Raw genomic sequence first — 19112 nt, 5'->3', positions numbered from 1 at the left:
ATCTCAGGAAATCAAATGGGCTTCCTGGGGCTGCTTTTGAACTAAAACTGAATTGAATCAGGAGGCTGCACGAGGTTGGCTTAGGGATGCACTGAGCATGGATATGTTTTGCTCTGTTGAGGTCCACTCCCCTTCATCTATGCCTCAGTACTGTCATCAGGGTGTTTCCTGTGCTGCTTGCTGCTGTTGGTGTTTTTATCTCTTCCTGTGATCCTGTGGGTATCTTTCACAGCAACCATCATGTTTTTGGGCACACACAGATTAAGTCTGGAGGTGGTGATGGCAGCAGAGGTAGAAAAGCTCCAAGTCTGCAAGGTGGTGCCAAGGTGGGAGGAGGGGCTGGTACTCTTCACCTGGCACTGAGTGGCTCTGGGTCCCATCTGTCATGGGAGAGCTGCAGGAATGCAGAGATGCTGCTTCTGTGCCTGTCTGGTGCTCAGCAAGACAGTGGGTTGGGAAAGTGCTCCTGGCTCACACCACTCACTTTGCATGCAACCTGAAACAAAAACTCACCTAGCTCGAGTGGGGATTGGATCCATTTCTTGGCAAACACCCTTTGTGCTCCCCAGTTGAGTTGAGGACCTGAGTGTTCTTACAGCAGGGATGGAGCAAACCTTTCACTCTCTCAACAAAGCAATTACCACTAATGAGCCCTGTTCCAGTCTGAGTGTTCAGGCAGGAGCAGGCAGCACTGTGTACATTCCTGTGTGCTCACACACCTTCCCTCCACACTGGTGAGGCCAGGCAGGGGCACGGGCCCAGGGGACGACTGCAACCACCTTGATCGATTAGTTTCAGCCACACGGTGGGGTCTGCAAGGCTGATGGGACACCAGGAGGGGATGCCAGCCAGAGGGACATTCCTCAGTCCATGTGGTACCGTGTGGTACCAAGAACATCCAAAATTTTCTTCTCTAGTGACCTCAAGCTCACTGAGAGCTCCCAGGGTGTGCTTCACACAGCAGGGTGGCCACAAAGGCATGTGTTTTATATGTGATACTGCCTTAGCACCTTCCCCCGTAAATCCAGGTGCTGTCACCAGCTAGCTCTGCACTTCACCCCCAAATACAGCTGGCATACAGGGGCAGATGAGCTGAAGTACTCCTGGGGTTTACTCCATGGGAGTCAGTGGAGCAAGAAGCACTCCAAAACATCACGAAGCTGGGTTTTTCTTGGGAGGCACTTTCCCAGCGCTACACCTGGCAGGATAGCTCAGGCTGCTGGGGGGGGGGGGGGGGGGGGGGGGGGGGGTGGAGGGTGATGGTGTCTTTGGCCAGGCAGTGGTGGAGAGGATAAACGGTGGGATGCAGGTGAGATGTGCATCCGAGCAACACGCCAGAGAAACCCGGGGGAGCTGCAGGCAGGAGGGAGCGCCCGGCAGCAGAAGCCCCAGCGCTGAACATCGAAGGGAGGATGCTCGGGCACACGCAGCTGCCGGGGGATGGGGTTACAAACCGAAGCTAAACAAAGATCCCTGTGAAAAGGAAACGGATCCCTCCTGCCGACTGTAAGGTAGGAGCCAAGCGGGAGTTGCTTGACATCATCGGGCAGAGTATTGGATTACAGCAGGCAGGGACTGACTCGAGGGGAGGAGAACACGCCCCTTGGCCCCACAAGTGCAACTTCATTTAGCAGCTCCCAGTAGAAGGAAACTGCAAGTCTGAAAGTGGCCGCGGCTCTCCCGGCCAGCTTGGCTGCTCGCCACAGCGGGCAGAGACGCCAGGAGGGTGTAATCCAGCTTCCACTCCTTCCTCAGCGGCGGGACCACAGGACTTGGGAGCTGAGAAGCGGCGAGAGCCAGGGCTGTAAGTAGGGCTGTGCTCCCTGTAGTGGGGGCGAGGGCCTGGCGAGGGGCTGGGGTGGTGGGTGACAAGGACACCTGCCTGGGAGTGCAGCCAGGGGCTCTTCTCCTGCCCACGGCCGTGCCACGAGGCAGGGTTTGTTCGGAGAGACGGTGAACTTTTACCCAACCGACTGCCAACAGCGAGGGTTTTGCTGCCGGCAAACCGGGGGCTAAAACGGCAGAGCTGCATCCCGGTTTTTCTGCTGCTGGCAGAGAGAAGCTGCTCGCAGGCTGATGGCAGGGAGGTGGCTGCTGTTTCGCTTGGGAAATAACGCGGTTCAGCGCTCGCCGCAAAGGGGTAGCAGGGAGAGCAGACTCAGAGGATAGAAATCACGGAGGACCGCGGATCGGTGACCCCCGTGGGGATTTCTGGACTCATTTCCAACATATGTCCGTTTATTCTGAGCGATTTGCCGGAGGGAATCCCTTACAGCATGGGGGTTGCTCTGGGTTCGCACGGGAATGGGACAGGCACCCGGCAGTCCGTCAGTGCGGGGCCGTGGTGGGAATCCATCCCTTGGGATGTCAGGAGCCGTAGGGCTGCCCGGGACTCCCCTCGGAACTGCGGGCACGAGCAGAGCTTTCAGAGCGTGGCAGCAGAAGCAGGCTCAGAGACTTGCTGGCATCCGGCTTTCCAAGCAAATGTTTGAAAAGGCAAAGACTCGTGATAAAAAAAGAACTGCTGTGTGGTGGTATTCTCAGGAGGCTTTGCAAATTCCTCCACCTCGAAGCTGTGTGTCTTTCCTCTCTCTGGATTCCCCATAGCAGCTGGTAGCGAGCCGTGGTGGGGAGCTTTCACATGCATGTAATGCCTTGGCCCCAAAGGCGTCTTTGGGAAATTTCCTTTGCTTGGAAGGGGTAAATGGTTCTGCAGATCAAGAGCCAAGTATAGCTGTGAACCCAGAGGCAATGCCCTGGGTGGCTGTGCTGGTGACTCAAACTAGGAGGAGGACAGGCTGGGGTCATCGAGCACGAGGCAGCTGCAGCGGGGATGCTGCTGCAGTGTGAGGGTGAAGGGGGATTTGTGGAGTGGGTACGGCTTGACTGGGTGGCTGAGACTCTCAGATGCTGACAGCCCCTCGAGCTCTGGGCTGTTTGCTCGGCCTGCCTGGCTTGGTTACTGTGAGGCAATGCTTGGCTTCAGAGACTCTTGCCTGGAAAGAGCCACCATGCTAATGTGTGGCCACTCAACTAAGAATTTGCCACCTTTCAGCTCTTGTGAGGGGTGGTGTTTAGGAAAGGGGGATGCATGAAGAGATCCTCAATGGCTGTATTTGTTTATAGTGCAGATGTAGGTTAAATGGCCATTTATAAACATGGATATACCAATAGAGCTTCATCTACCCTCAGGCACAGAACACAGCACTGAGTCCTTCAGGCAGAGTTTCACATGGGTGTGAGCAGCCTATGCTGTCGTTTTGGGGGACACTTTCCACAGAGTGTAGACTCAGATGCCTCAGAGAACTGGAGACCATTAACTACAATACACAGGCAGCTTGGTCATGAGGAGATGAAACCCAGGAATGTTCACAGCTGTGCATCTTCTGACCACCTGGCACTTCTGTAGCCAGTGGCTGATCCTGAGGGGTGTACAGGCACATGATGAGCTAGGATGGGGAGTTTTGCTTTTTCCTCTTACTCCAAAGAAAAATCGATGTTCTTTTGATCCCTCTCAGAGGCATACCCACAGGGACACAACCTTGCCACCCAAAATAACTATGGAAAGCGTTTTCCAACCGGCTAACATTTCCTGATCTCCCACATTTCAGAACCAGTTCCTGCGGCATACTGCTGTGCATTAATGCCTCCAGCCTGTCTGGGCACCCAAGCACCAGCATCATTCCTATTTTACATGGGCCTCACACAAAGCAGATGATTTCCCTGGGCTCACACAGGTCTGTGGCAGAATGGGGGACGAATCTACACATCCATAAGGAACAGCAGAAGCTTCAACCTGGCTTTTTATTTGCCTGTGTCACCCTGTTCTGATCTCTCCCGTTTTCACATTCCAGTTGTTTCTCCACACTCTTAGGGGTGTCATCAAAGCTGTTTATACAGACTGATCCAAAAAATAAATTTTCCATCACAACACCCATTTTAGAGGGGATGAGAGGGGGAAAAAACCCCACTGCTTCTAGCTGTCTTGCTCATGAATAGAAAAGGACAAGTCATAAGGGAAGCTGCTCCCCAGGGTTGCCAGCACCAGCCAGGGAGAAGAGAAGGTTCAGGTGTTCCATGGGCCTTGTCCCAGGCTCCTCATGATGGCAGTTAGAGACTGAGATGGCTCCAGGCCTCGGCTGGCACCTGCAGCACAAAGCAGGAAGAGCAGCAGTTGGACTATGAACTGCCTGGGCCCCACTTCAAAACTCTCACTTGCTTTGAGCCTAAGGGAATATGTACTTTACACCACTCATTTCTGGTTTCCACAGCAAGTTCCCCAGCACTTCCCTTCCCAGGAGAGCCCAGAGAGGCCAGGTGCTCTTTGCACAGCTCCTCCATGCAGGCACAGTGCCAGTCACAAGCCACTGCCTGGGGAACTCCCTGTCGGGCGCCGAAATGCCATTTCTGTTGATATTTGCAGTGATGTAATAAGCCAAACATATCCCCACCAGAGCGTCACCAACTTTACTGGAGTTACTGTTTCCACAAAGTGTAATTAATCTGTGGTGCTCACTGCCATGAGATATCCGTGGAACAGAGAGCTCTGAAGGCATTTTCATGGATATCAGGTAGTTATCTTGGTAACAAAACAATCCTGGGTATGATTAAGAGGATATTGCATTGTAAGGATTGTAACACCTCCTGGTTCAGAGTCATTAGTGACTTATGGAAAGCATTCCAGTGCAATTAGAGGTTTTCTTGTACCTCTGAAGCCAAGGTTGCCAGCTGCTGCTGGAGACAGGGCACTGAATGAGGCAGTCTGGCTGCTCTGGAAGGACCAGGCTGCTGTCCTGATCAGCCATGCATGCAGCCTGTTGTTTACCCAGCAGCCAAGAGATGCAAGAACAACCTTCTCCCTGCTGCCATCACCTTGCTTGAAACCAGGAAGGATTTCCTCTCTGGATCAAAGCAGCACCATAACAGCTGTTGTGTAGAACAGTCTTGAATTCTGCCAAAAAAACATTCTGGGGTGTGTTTTTCTGGAACATACATTCATTTTGAAGCAATGCTGAGAGGACTAACGTTATTTCATGTGTTTGCTCCTTTTGGGTCACAGCTGGTCACCATGGAGGGACTCTGAACCTCAAACATGTGCAATCATGAACATCAGATGGGACAAGAGAAAATGATCTTAAGTTGCACCAGGGAAGGTTTAGGTTGAATATTAGGAAAAATTTCTTCACCCAAAGGGTTATCAAACACTGAAACAGGCTGCCCAGGGAACTGGTGGAGTCACTATCCCAGGAAATATTAAAAAAAGTCTGGATGTGGCACTTGGGGACATGGCTTAGTGGTGGACTTGATGACCTTAAAGATCTTTTTCAGTCTAATTGATGCTACGATTTTATGCTGATGCCCTTGTAATTCATTCCTGATGGGGTGTGGATGTTTATCTAGCCAATGAACATTTCTGCTAGGGTCCCAAAATAATCCATGGTACCTTGATGCATTACAGAAGTAGACAACAAAACAAAGTCAGTGTAGCCCATCCTGAGGTGGACCAATCCATGTACCACCATTAAAGTTCCAAACAGCCTGGCCTTTGTGCTGAGGGGCCTCTGGAGCTCTGCCCATCACCCTGGGAGCAGCAGGACCGGGTGAGCCAGAAGAGGATGAGCCTTTATGGATGGAACAAGAGGGGCAGCTTCAAATCTGCAGACTCCAGATGCCCAAGCAAGGGCTGTGGGGAGAAACACCTAGCCAGAGCCAGGCCTGCAGGGTTAGAAAGCCAATACCAACTGCTAAAGAGTTTTTGTCTCCAAAATCAGCTCTTTTTTGAGAGAGAAAATGGGGGTTTCCCCTCATGTCCCATCACAAACAAGGCTGCTCAGTGATACTTCTACTTCAGAGCATCATTGCTCCAGTTTACTTTAAGCCTCTCTTGGCAGAGGCCCACATGTTTTGAGATGTTTTGCAACACTGCTGAAGTGCTGGAGGTTTAACTGTTTGGGCAGTGTAACATGCAAGCCAGGGCAGGAAGGCAAAGGAGGAAAATAAAGACTTGTGGATTTCCAAAGCTGGGTTTCTTCCTTCCTGCTTTTGTTTGGCTGCTTGGTGCCCAAAAAGGGCAATGCATATTCCCAGAGTTGTGGGAATACTGTTTCTTTTCCGGTCCAGTGTTTCCAGTAAGCACTTTGCTATAAATGGGGTTAAGACTAACAAAAGTTTATTGTTAAATCCCTGTGTCTTTGTTTAGCTCCTGTCATGATCATAATTAGCATTTTCCACTTCTGCAAGCCTGTCATCTGCAGAGCTGAAAGTGTTTTAAAATATTTGAAGCATCTAACAGGGGGAGGGAGTATTAATAGCTCCATTTAACAGATGGGCAAACTGACACATAAAAGCAGCAAGTGCCCTGTCCTTGAAGCAGGGCCAGAGCCAGCAAGTAGTCAGCTTCAACTACAAAGTTTTGAAAGTGGGTCAAAAAAATAAAGAGAAAAGCTGTAGATCTGTCCCAGTTTGGAAAATGATGGGAAATGGTTCCAGTCACAGTCATACTTAACCCAGATGGACCAGACAGATGAATTGCTGGATGAGCTGCTGCTTATATGGTTAAGTGGCTCATCTCTTGATTTCTGTTCTGCTAACATTTGTCCCTGGGACAAAGGGAAAAACACAGTCCATGATGTTCCAAAATAGTCAGAAAGCTGAAACAGCTGCTAAAATAAGCAAGTGTCCTGTTGGCTGGGCTCTGCAGGTCAGGGGATTGCAAAGCACCCACAGATGTTGAGGCCACAGAGGAAATGTCTTTGAGCAGGGCTTGGGGACAGCAGGAGGAGGCTCAGCTGTGCACAAACAGCACAGACCCAAGGAGCTGGACACAGACCCAGCAAGGCAAACAGAACTAGATTAAAGTTCCCCTTTCACCTCAGAGAAGCTGATATGGGAGTTTCACTTCTTTAAAGGGCAGCAGAGCTGCAAACCAATATTCATTTATACTCTGGAGGCAGCTGCTGGTCCCTGCAGTGCAGGTGAGGACATGAGTTGCCTCAGTTCTCCCAGCACCTGTGGGAGGGCAAAGAAAGAAGCAAAACCAAAGAGGACTTCTCTGTGCAGCCCAGTTGGCCTTTCCATGTGCTTTAACACAACAGTCCAAGTCTACTAACACAAACCCTCCTGAGGAGGTGCCACATGAACACACCATCCCACAGCCCTTGTGTTGGTGGTGTCTCCACCAAGCCAGGCTCCATCTGAGTCTGCTGGGCAGAGCCCTTCCAGCCCTCTGCTATCCTGGTCACAGAGAGTGGGAAGAGCAGCTGAGCCTTATGCTTCCCAAAACAAGCACAGATAATGTTTTCTTACTTTTTTTTCCTTCTTCTTTCCCAGAAGCTGTTGTCCTGCTGTGCATGAAGCGTGCTTGAAGTCATGTCCAGAAGGAAAGTCCTCTAAATCAGGTAGGGACTCACACTGTGGCTGATAAAGCTTTTATTCACAGGGAAATATTACAAACAGAAATGGGTTTTTTCCTTCCTGTAGCATTGAGTCACTTGACCTCCCTCTGTATTCTGGATTACTAGATGCTAGAAAGCCACTAAGAGGAAAAAAATGCCAACAATTCTGCCATAATGACTTTCCTGCTGTATTATCCACACCTCACAGCCATGTCCTTGTACCAAGCCATGTTCCAGCTCTGACTCCAAGTCAGCCCCCAGTGCCAGTTGTGCTCCACAGCCTCTCCCTGCCAGCAATGGGGATGTGCTGCCCAAATCCTGCTAAAGGCTGCCCACATGCTTTGCACGGGAATATTGTTTGCCTGTACACAACGGTGTGAGTGAGTCCTGTTCTGCGTGTAGAGTCAGCCCAGCAACGTCCAGGGAACCCCCAAAGCTTAACCTTCCGTGGCCCCTGCATAAATGGCAAGTCCTCTCTGTGATTCCACTCCTATGCCTCCTGCACTCAGAGCATCCCCTCTGTCCTCAGATCATGTCACTGCTTTCCCTTGCACAGAGCTGCCAGGGCTGTTTTGTGTGAGGTCTGCAGTACAGGATCTCAGGACTCTTTGGTGCACACAGACATCCCTCCTCTTGCAGGTCACTCAGAGCAGTTCATCTCACATCCAGCATCTTCACTACACATGCTGGAGACACCCCGTGTCCTTCTATGCCCCAGCTGCACTTCAGCAGGCCATAAAATACTTGGCAGTTGATTTTATTAGGAGCTTTCCCTTTCCTGAGAGTAGAGCTGGCAGTGATCACTGAGCATCCCCGGGGTAGCATTACAGTCATGTCTCCTCTTCAGCTCAGGTTTAGATGTCACATCCCCAGGGACTTAGGCAGAGAGACTTACCCTGTCTGCAGGAAGGATCAGGAGCTGCTGTCCCCTAACACAGCTATAAGGAAATGTTACGTCCATCACAGAAATCTTCAGCCAAGGAGGTGTGCAGGCCTGCAGTGCTCTCCCTGCCCAGGTGGGGGTCCCAGCAGGGTAGCACAGCCAAAGGGGCTCCTGATTCCATTGGGTAACAGAAGCTGTGGAGCCACCCAGAGCCTCAGCCACTCCTCGCTGGCAGCCTGTTCTGAACCCCAACACTTTCCTTTTCTGTTGTATGGCTAACACCAATAGCACCATCCCAGCCACCAAAGACAGATCTTCCCCAAACCCCTTTCTCAGCAAGCACTGTCCCTGGCCCAGGGTGGGGGTCCCAGTGGTGGCTTTCTTTGCAGTGGAGCAGACAGACAGGGCAGCCAGCTCCAGGGAGCAGAGCTAAGCCTGCTTTTGCTAACCAGCTTCGTTCTGTGCTGACACTCTTAAGAGTTGCCCTGGTTATTTTTAGGCACCACTGGGAGCTGCCAGGGATCTTGCACCTCAGGAGGCATCACAGCCTTTCGCTCAGCCCCTTACGCAGCTCTGAGTCAGGAGGACTCTTTGGATGCTGGATGCAAATTCCTATGGGATTGTGCAAGCCTCAGTGAGGCAGAGCCAAGGCAGGTGGCTCTCAGCTTCCTGCACCCTGTGCTGAGCAGAGCTTCCCCAAGCAAAGCCTCCTCAACAGCAGCAGCCAAACCTGCCCAGTTACAGCCCTCACAACTCCTCTTTCAAGCTCAGCTCCCCTTCCCAGCCACGCAAGCGCTGCTTTCCCAGAGCAGCAGGGCTCAGCTCCTCAGATGACAAAGAAGAGCTGGACTAAGTAGCTCTGTTTCCTTCTAGGCATAAGAATAAGGACTCACCCTTGCTTACCTCTGTCCCTGTAGAGAGGTCTCCCTCAACCCAGAAAGAGAGCTACACCATCAAGGGCTGCTGTGGCTTCACCTTCCTCTTTTATGTGACAAGGGCAGCTGTGCTAGAAAATAGCCCTAGCTGCATCTCCTCAGCACTTGTTTGACTTCTCCTTACCCTCTCCTTACCCAGGGAAGCCTCCAACATATTGGGGAGCTTGTGCTGGAGTCGAGCATCCCTGAGCCAGGAATTCAGGTGGGGTCTTAGAGGTGATGTTCACTCAGAGGTCAGTGCCTTGGTGTGATCAGAAAAGCTGTGGGGCTACTGGGGGGTTTCCAGCCTTTGAGGTGGAATCCATTGGGACTTTTCTTCATAAACAGTGTGGAGGAACACAAGGAACCCAAGCCTGAAGGGAATCCCCATTGCAGAGGAATTCACCCTGTGGCCCAGGTGTGGTAGGGTGACTGCGTATCACAAGCAGGGAGAATACATGGGCCATGCCTGCCCCAGCAGCTGTGGGATTTCTGTAGCTGAAGGGTCACGGGTCTGTGGTCTGTCTGCTTTGCAAGTTCAGGCACTAGCAGATCCTCCACACAGTTGTTCATGTAAAAATATGTTGACACATAAAGGGAAATAAGTAAGAAGTTGTGAGAAAATAAAAGTAATGGAGAAGGGACTCATAACCCCAGAGTCCTTACAGCTTTGAAAGGGGACAGAGGGTCCTGTGAGTGCTCATGGCTGCTCTGGATGAACACAAGAGATTTGGCTCTCTTCTCTCTGCTGTGCAAAAACCACAATGCTGTGTCCATCCGGTGTGAGCCTGGCTTGAGGGGTTGAAAAATGGGCAGGGAGAAAGGTGCCAGCCTGCCATGTCCTAGGGCCTGCTGGGGCTGAGCGTGCCTTATCCGTGCTGTCACCCATCCCTCAGAGGGACATGTGTCTTTTGGAGGTGGGGACAAAACAGAGTACTCTGATTCATTAGCACCTTGAAGCCAAGAGATGTGAAAAACAAGCTCAACCTGGGAACAAAACAAAAATACAGCTGCTGTCACGGCAACTGTCTCCAGATGCACAAAGAGACCAATTATTTCCGTTAATCAACTTAGTGAGAAGCTGCAGAAGAGGCTTAAGCTGCATCGAGGCTCGGTCGTGAGGGGAGGGAGGAGCAGAGCGGCTCCATCGAACTGTGATTCTTCCCGTGCTGGAGGATTTTTGGAGCAGCTTCTCAGCACCCGTGCCTTGTGGGGACTGACAGAGGGGTGCTGCCTGCTTCAGGCATGGGGATGCAGGCTGGCAGCACTGCGTGGCCAGAGCTGAGCACTGGGCACCCTTCTGGCAGATGGATGGAGGGATGGATGGATGGATGGATGGATGGATGGATGGATGGATGGATGGACGGACAGGGAGCTCCCTCCCACCATCACCCACGCATCCTGACACTAACAGGATGCCAGTGGGGCTGAGCAATGCCCTCCTGCCTCCCTCAAGCTCCCCCTCTCCCCTGGGGATCAAAGCAGAGCACACAAGGACTCGCCCTACCCCGACGCCGAGGGTTGGCTGGGATTTTGAAATCCGGCTGGGCCATTTCTTACATCAGTGGGAAGCCAGGCAGTGGCTGTGAGGATGTGGGACAGCAGGAGGGGCCTTGCAACAGTGAGGACTCTGAAGTGGTGGGGCCATGAGGATGTGCTGAAGGCCAGGAGGGAGGGGAAGGAGTTTGGGGAGCTTGGCAGAGCTGCATACAAGGTTCGTGAAGTCATAGAGGAGTCACTCTAAGTCTTATCTTAAACATGGGGCTAAGCAATTAGTTATTAGTTCCACAGGCATTAAATGATCTTTATACTGTAAAACCAGGCCAAATGAAAAGAAGAGATCTATTTGTGGACACTGAACCTCAGCTGTATCTACTCTCCTCCTAAAGGAATTAAATTTTCCAGCAAGTCCTAGAGAATGCTGGAAGCTCTGTTCCTGCAAAACCACTGCAGTGGCTGGAGCAGCCGTGATGTCTGTCCTGGCTGAATTTATCATATTCAGTGTAAGAGCCAGAGAGTCCAGAGTTATTACAAGGAATCCCACAGGTAAAACCTTGCATAAATGCCAGTGTGCCATACCCAACTTGATATCTCTTCATCACTGGAGTCTGGTGAGGCTTTTCCATGCTATTCTCACCTGGAAAGAAGCTGCTCAGCACATGAGATGGACACACGTGCCTTGGTAGGAGATCAGGCTGCTACCCTGCTCCTGCTGTTTTCTCACCAAGCCAGGAAGCTCAGAGCTCAGCAGTTTGGAGCACATCAATTCTGGCCAGTTAAGACCCACCACCACCATATTGTGGAGAACACAGAGCCAACAGGAAAGGGGGAGCTCTGCCTCTGGTGTGGACCCTGTCACCAACCGTACACAGCTTGTTGCAGCCAGGCTGGGCTCCCAACAGGAGCATCTTCATCCTCATCTGCATCTTCAGCTCAGTTTCTGGCCATGGATCTGAGCTTTAGTGCATGGGGGTCATGAGACATAATGAGGCCTTTACGGCACAATCACAGGTCTAAAAATATCCAAACAACACTGTTAAGGAGCCCTTCTTCTTTGATGTACAGCCCCTCACGCATGTTCCCAGACAAGACCCAGTGGAAAATTTGCTGAAATTCCAGCTGGAGGTTGTCAGACTGTTGGTGGAAACCCCCTGACCTCAAGTGCTGGCCTCAGCCCTACAGGATATTTTTTTCTCCTCACTGGATGTGACTCTCCCAGCGGGAAACCTCACAGCAAACCCACAGGGAGCACAGAAATCCCCGTGCTTCCGTCTCTGTGCTCTACCAGGCCCCCCTCTTTAGTAAACCATCCTACACTGTAAATATTTTAAAAGCCCAGCAGGGCTGCTGAGTATGTTTTGCTGTTGTTATGGATCCGGCCCCAGCAGGAGAGGTCTAATAATAGTCCTGTACCCTGGAATGAAAGGGCAAGGGGCACTGCACAATATGGAGAGCTCCAAGGAGACTGCACCACTTCATGCCTTGCTGGTGGGATGTGATGCCTGAGCAGAAAAAGGGGTCACATCCCTGTTCCCAAGCAGAACTTTGGAATTTTGCCCCAGAAACATGGCATGGTTTTGTTGGCTTCAGGGCTTTACAACTCCAGAAGTTTGGAGAGTGTTAAATCCCCTGGTTAAATCCACCAAGCAGGAGGGAGAGCGTGTCCTGGGCTGGGCTGTGGGATGAGGGGGCCATCTCCAACTGAAACCTGCAGCTGTTGGTCCCAACTGCCACTGGCAATGGACAGTGTGAGGCCAAAGCTGGGCTGCAGCACCTCAAAACAGGACTCTGCCAGGGCTCCTGGTGCCAGGAGTTGCCTGCAGCAGGCACAGGAAAGGCTGAGGTACAGGACTCCTTGTCTCAGGTGTCCCAGGGACAGCATGGAGGGCAGAGCTGTGCTGGCTGCCTGAAGGGACAAGGGTGTCCAAGCAGGGGCCTAAACTGCCTCATGCCTCACGGATCTGTGCAGAGAAGGGGGCCTTAGGAAGAGAGGAGAACAATGAGAAAGGCGAAAGGTTAAAGGGCAGAGCAGGAGGCACAAAACAGGCAGGGGGGGAAATGGCTGAGTTCAGCCCAGCCTGCTGATAGCCAGCACCAGCACCCAAAAATAGCCCTTCCTAGCCATGAAACGTTTAACCTAGATGAGGGACAGATGCGGCATCGTGTGAAGGGTTTCCTTGAAACTGGAGTCAGGGCTGGCTATGACTGTAGCATCCACCTGATCCCAGGGATCAGCCCTGGACACTGGCTGGGATTGCAGAGTGCTGTGCTAGGTGTGCCCAGGTCACTTCTCTGACACCATTACGTTGTTTGCAGTAACTGTTTGCTGTAGCCCCTGGGATCTGTGCTGTGAAGCAGGCAGGAGGGACACAGGAATCAAATGCAGGCTTGTCAGTGGGACCGAATGGAGCATGGAGCTGATCCAAAAGAAATGCCTCTGTTTATTCTACCAAAAGGCAGAGGAAACATTTAACCCTTTAATTTTTTAGCACCCACCTTCTAAATGGGCAAAACTCAGCCCCAGAATGAGTAGGGCTGGTTTAGCTGCAGCCCCCAGAGCGGAGCCAGCTGCTCTGTCAGCTGCTGGGTGATTTCCCTGGAAAATGCCGGCAAGCCCAGTTGCAATCCGACAGCAAAACCTCTCTGGAAGCCAAGTCCCCACCAGCAAAGCCAAGACCATTACAGCTCAGATTTTTTAGTACTCACAGGACACTACAGAAAAATAAGTCCAAACCAAAACAGCAGGCTTGGCAGATCCAGGGGCAGGAGCAGGGGCAGCTCTGGGGACATACCTGGTGTCAGTGGCAGCTTGTGAGGGGCTTCTTCACTTGTGGCCAGCTGCCCCAGGACAGGCAGCACCACTTCCCCATGGCAGAGGGGACACAGCCTCCCCCCAAGCAGCAAACTCTTGAGGAATGTGCAAGAGGCAGCAGATCCCAGCCTTCCTGCCCCATCCCTGCGGGCTGGCACGCTGTGCTGAGGGCACAGGGACTGCTTCTGTTACCATCAGCAGCAGGGAGGAAAGGGAGGGCAGGAAAGGACCCTCTGGGGACAAGCTGAATCACCTCTTTGAAGCGCCCTACAAACCTTTGCACATTGTATGTGTGTGCCGTGGGATAACTCCTGCAATGCCTGGCAAGAGCAGGCCCATATCCTGTCAGTCCACGGGAGAATGGAAAAACAAAGGTGGGGAGCCAGCGGGTGAGGCACCTCCCTTTGCACCCCCTGCCACCCTGAAATGACTCTCCAGGTGACAGTTTCAGGTTGAACTATGTGGCAAGAGGGAAGGTGGTTCCTTTGCAGTCCTGAAAGATGTTAAAAGCAGTCACAGAGTAAAACCCCACAGAACTGTGGGTTCTGTGCCTCCAAGTATGGAAATGCTGTTGGAAAAATCAGGTTTTTCTATCAAAATTGAGGCAACTGCTCCCATCACCCTCTCAGCCCAACGGCTTCCCAGAGGCAGAGGCTGGAATCTCTCTGCCAGCGGGGAGGGATCTGCCTGCAAGATTTTTGAGAGCCACCCACCTTGAAAATCCCGGAGGAATTGCAGACATACGAAGGCTTTGCTGTTAAATGTGCCTGTCTCCAGCTCTTTGCATGGAGAGCCGAAGGCAGGAACCCTCCCAGCCACGGAAATAGATAAATCACATACGCCATCTCCCGGCCACCGAGCCGGCACCCAGACCCGCACACTTGGTGCCTCCTATTTTTAATCAGGGTCCGTGTGAGAGGAACCTTACGTACTTGGCACTGCCACTAGCATTGGCAGCTACATCAAGGGGCAGCGGGAAAACGCTGCATCCCAGGGGCTGGCTCCTGCTCCCCAGTTTGGGGAGTCCATCCTAGAAACCAGATGGTCCTGCCCCTGGTACAAGGGCAGCAGGACTCTGGGGCATATCAGCTCTGGAATAACCTCACTGGTTCGAGATGGACTCGGGCTTGTCTGGATTGCTCCTAGGGAAACCTCCCAAGTCCCTATGACATCTCTCTGGCAGCTGTAGAATGTCAGCAGTGTCTGGGCTCCGGTGACCTGTGAGGATTTGTCTGGGAATGATGGATACTTGTCCTGTCCTGGGGAAAAGGCACTTTGCTCGCTGAGCTCATCCAGCCCGCTGCATCCAGACTGGGTGCCTTATCCCAGGAAGGGCATGCCAGGGATGGAAGGAGGGAAAAGGAGAAAAAAAAGCTGGATCTCTTCCTGGGACAAAAGATGCAGATTTTCCCAGGGCTTGTTAACAGGAGCTAGATGGATGCCAAGTCTGCAGAGGAGGCAGGTGTTCACAAGAATTGTTAACTTTGGGGAAATAGGATCTCCTGCAAGATCTGGGTGGGCCAAGCCCCACATCCCACCAGTGAGCTGGTGCCAGCACTAGGAGAGGAGTCCCTGGGGCTACCAAAACATGCTGGGTTTCTGTGGGTTTGTGGTTACTTCACCCTGCTCAGCTCAGGAACGGAGAGAATCTAACCTCTTTTATCCCAGTTATTGCATCTTCACCTGCATCTCCTTTCTACTGCCATAACATCGGGGATTGGAGTGAGGAGTGCGATTCCTGTTCAGGCTGGTGGTCTGCCAACAGATTTCCCTGGCAGGGAAATCAATATCAAGCAGGATTTGTAAAGGAAGCTGAGCAAACTCCTCTGTGGGTCATTAACTCCAAGGCACAAAAGCGAGTGAATGTGCATTAAATGTGCATGAATTTGTTTTCACTGCACACGAGCGTTTCTAATTGGGACCTGCTCCAAGCACTGACAGCATCAGCAGGGCTAGAGGCACATTTTACGGTGATCAGAATCACAGATAAGACGGCAATTAATCTCTTGATTCCACGCAGAAAAACAAACTAAGTGCCACACAGAGTATACAGAGCAGGAACTGAGAGCTCCAGGTTTCCCGTGCAGAGGCAGCGTGTGCTTGCTGTGCCCAGGAGCTGGGATCCCCACAACACCGTCCCCAGGTCCCTGCACTCCGTGTGCTGTGCAAACGCTGGCAAGGGAAACCAGCAGCCAGAATGAAAACCCAGCAACTTAAGGATTCATCAGCTGAACTCAGAGCTGGCTCACAGCGGAGCTCGCATGTGACAAGTGGCCGCTCCGGGCCTTTCTTCGTGCTGTGCACTTGGCACTGGCACAAGTCTGGAGTGAAGGGATCCAAATATCTTGCAGAAGGAATGATTTTCACAGGGTAAAGTGTTTATCTCCCAGCAGTCTGGTCCAACGCTTCTTCAGTGACATCCAACAGCCAGCGGAGGCCAGTACTGCTCCAAAGCCCTGGACCTGTAAAATACTCCCTGCTCCCCCAACTTTCCGATGGGTATCCATCATTTTCCATTACAAATTCAGGTTGGATCACCACCCCATCCCCCAAGCAGTGAGCCAATTTGGCCTGTGTTCAGAGCTCCCATGGCATTTTGAGGAGGAAGCAGGGCTTTCTCTGTAATGATTTTTCTGTAGGGAAAAGCTGCTGCAAGCAACCTTGTGCGCCTAAAGGAGAAGGCTGGAAACTCAAACAAGAGACAAATGCCGTGTCTGCCTTTGCAGTGGGAAGGCAGAACAAGTTCAGGCAGCTGGGATGGATCCTTCCTGCCTACCTGCCCTCACCTGGCACAGTGGGTCACCCAGCACAGTCTCCTCACACATCACCCCACGTGACAGAGGTGATATCTGACATTTCAGTAGCTGCTGTCAGAGAACTGGAGCAGAGTTACAGGGACTATTTTCTCAGGCTGTAATGTTACCCCAGAGAGTAACCTAACCTGGAGGGAGCCATGACTTGAGCCATGCCGAGCATGCTGGGCCTCACAGCTGTGTTTTCTCTGCAGCATTTTGCAAGTGAATAGAGATGCAATGGAGGTAGAGTCCAGCACCTACACTGACTTCATTTCCTGCGACCGGGCTGGCCGGAGGAACGCTGTCCATGACATCCAGCGAGAGGCAACCACCATCAGCATGCGCAAGCTGACCGAGGACATGGGTGACCTCGCTGTCGAGGGAGCAGGTGAGCTGCCACATGCACACACCAGTAAGCCCAGCAGCTCCTGGCACAGGCTGGAAGGGCAGGCACGAAGTGGCAGCACAGGTGACCGGTGCTGTCTCCAGGAGTGTCACACTGAGGCTCAGGAGGAACATCCCGTTCCTCACTGCCTCGGTCAGTGCCTTCATGCTCGTGGATGCTCAGGTAGTGGGAGACTCTCCAGATCAAGGGGTGCTTTCAGTGAGCAGAATGATCCCTGGTTCCTGGCACAGGGGCACTCCATGCTCCAGCCCAGGCCCTTTGCTCACTGGTGCTTAAATAAGGTATGCACTGAGCAAGACCCTCCCCAGAGCAAGTTACACATCAGGTACACCTTAGGCTTTATAAAAAGCAGGTATTGGGCAGGTTGTGGTTTGTCTTCTTCTTTTTTGGTTGGTTGTAAAAAAGTCAACCTATTCAACTGAATATTCAACTGAATAGTTCTGCAGTATTTCAAATAACAGAAATAACTTTCACACCAGCAGCCATCTCCAAATGCTCCCCTTCAGCCCGAATGTGGCAGCAATGTCACCCTGCTCAGTATCTGCTGGCCAACTGGCTGTGGGGAGCTTGAATCCTCTGTCCAAACCTGCCACTCTCATTTCACTAATAAGCAACACAACACAGACTATCACTGCAGAGGGGAAACTCAGTTTTTCCCTTTGCAGTATTAATCCTCTAGCCTACAACCTGTAACTATAACACCACTTTAAAATACATTACCCCCACTGTACTTCTTTCAGCACCACCATACCAGTGTGAGTCCATCCATAGTAAGCAAAACTTGGAGCTGTTCTAACAGAGAGCAGCTCAGGCAGCTGCCAGGCTGTCAGGCAGACAGTTCTGGAGCACTTGAAAGTTGGGTGACGAAAGCACATCCCTGCCCTGAGGCTCCCTCCCAGCATTGCTACATGTGTTGAGAAGTGTTTGTACTCCAGGAATGTGAAGGGAGAACCCAATACTCTTAATCATAGAATCATAGAAAATGGCTTGGTTTGGAAGGGACCTTTAAGACCATCTGCCATGGGCAGGAACACCTTCCACTCGACCTCCCAGTCCAATCCAAGCTGGCCTTGAACAGTCCCAGGGATGGGGCCAAGTATCTGGTCACAGGAGGGGGACAATAGCTCTTCAGGTGACAATCTGGATGAACTCAGCTATAGCAATTACCGATGGCTTGTGTCCTCAGCACGGTGTAACTGTGCTTTCTTCCCAATCCTCCCTTCTGCAGAAAGCCAAAGAGATGCCAGTTCTTCTGACAACGACCCTGGAGCAAGACCAAAGGGGCAAGAAAGCAGCCCCTCCCCATGAGGGCAAAAAGGGGGTGGGTTGGGCAGGAGGAGGGCCTTGCTGTGAACATTAAACAAGCATTTGTTGAATCTGTGGACAAAAGCCAACCTGGAGCAGCAAGTTTTCTATCAAATGCCTCTGCTGGAACCGTGCTTGTGTAGAGAGACACAAGACACTTGCAAGGACTGGTACCTCCAAAAGACTTCTGCCCCATCCCTAAAGATTTAGAGCAACACTGCCGTGGTTGTAGTGATATGAGCCATTCTCAAGATGCCTTAGCTGCGATTTTCTCTTAGGGGAAAAACAGTTTCAGTAATAATAGACACACCAGATTTTCCTGTGCAAGGTACCTTCCTCCTTTGCAGATTTAGACTATTATTTATTCTGTTTCCATAGATTAGAAATTTAGATTATTGGTTTTTCTAAGCCTCACCCTCATCTGCATCTTAGACCTGGCCTCTGGATTGTCCACGTGGCCCCTTGTCAGGGTGGGCAGTGGGGAAAGGACTCGACCTGTCCTGCTGCCCTCATGTCAACACCACTCACCTGTGCTGCTGCTGCTTAGCATCAGAAAAGGACCAAAGCACAGCTCTGTGGGGATGAGCCCCACCTGGAGACCCAGCAGCACCAGCCACAGGCATCTTTTTCTTTGGGTTTTAACACTTCAAGATGTTGTTAAGGGGAGGGGAGAAACATTTTGCTGGTTTGACTGTTGACATTCAGGCTTAACTTTGCAAGCTGTTAGCTGAGATGATCTCTGGTAGGATCTCACACCCTTCTCTCTTTAAGGAGACATGTTTTGTGTTAAAGATGGTTTGATAAAACTACATAAACTGTTGGAATAAATGACACAGCCTTCAAGTACTGAAGGTGTTTTTTTCTGCCTGGATGTTTCTTCTTCCTTTGTTTTACCTTTAGCTGTGGGGTGGTCTCGTAGGGAGACACGGAACTGTGCTAGGAGAGTCCCCTGAATTTGGGTCTGTGAAAGCCCATGGGTTTGCAGCACCCAGGTGGTGGCAGGTGTAGTTGGGCACACATTATAAAAGTCTGTCCCCACTTTCCCAGGTTGGCTGCCCAGACACCAGCAGAATTGGTGCCAGTGGGAAAAGGTGTTTTCCCTC

The 19112-nt window shown here is 51.6% G+C and overlaps 1 protein-coding gene across 2 annotated transcripts; it reads left to right on the top strand.

Annotated features, from left to right (window-relative positions):
* The first annotated feature begins 1606 nt into the window (after window positions 1–1606).
* PKIG (cAMP-dependent protein kinase inhibitor gamma) lies at window positions 1607–18880 on the top strand. Of its 2 annotated transcripts, none has more exons than XM_069034372.1 (4): window positions 1607–1804; window positions 7333–7397; window positions 16511–16686; window positions 17933–18880. In XM_069034372.1, exons 3-4 carry the CDS (start codon window positions 16536–16538, stop codon window positions 18010–18012), a joined length of 231 nt encoding a protein of 76 aa, XP_068890473.1. In that variant the 5' UTR covers window positions 1607–1804; window positions 7333–7397; window positions 16511–16535; the 3' UTR covers window positions 18013–18880. The 2 variants fall into 2 exon arrangements, with proteins under 2 accessions (XP_068890473.1, XP_068890472.1); XM_069034371.1 differs by having other exon boundaries at window positions 7330–7397.
* Window positions 18881–19112: the final 232 nt, after the last annotated feature.

This window comes from Aphelocoma coerulescens, chromosome 20, assembly GCF_041296385.1.
Source record: "Aphelocoma coerulescens isolate FSJ_1873_10779 chromosome 20, UR_Acoe_1.0, whole genome shotgun sequence".
Classification (NCBI taxonomy): domain Eukaryota; kingdom Metazoa; phylum Chordata; class Aves; order Passeriformes; family Corvidae; genus Aphelocoma; species Aphelocoma coerulescens.
Note: the sequence above shows the minus strand (reverse complement) of the source record. Positions and strands in the feature narration are given on the sequence as shown.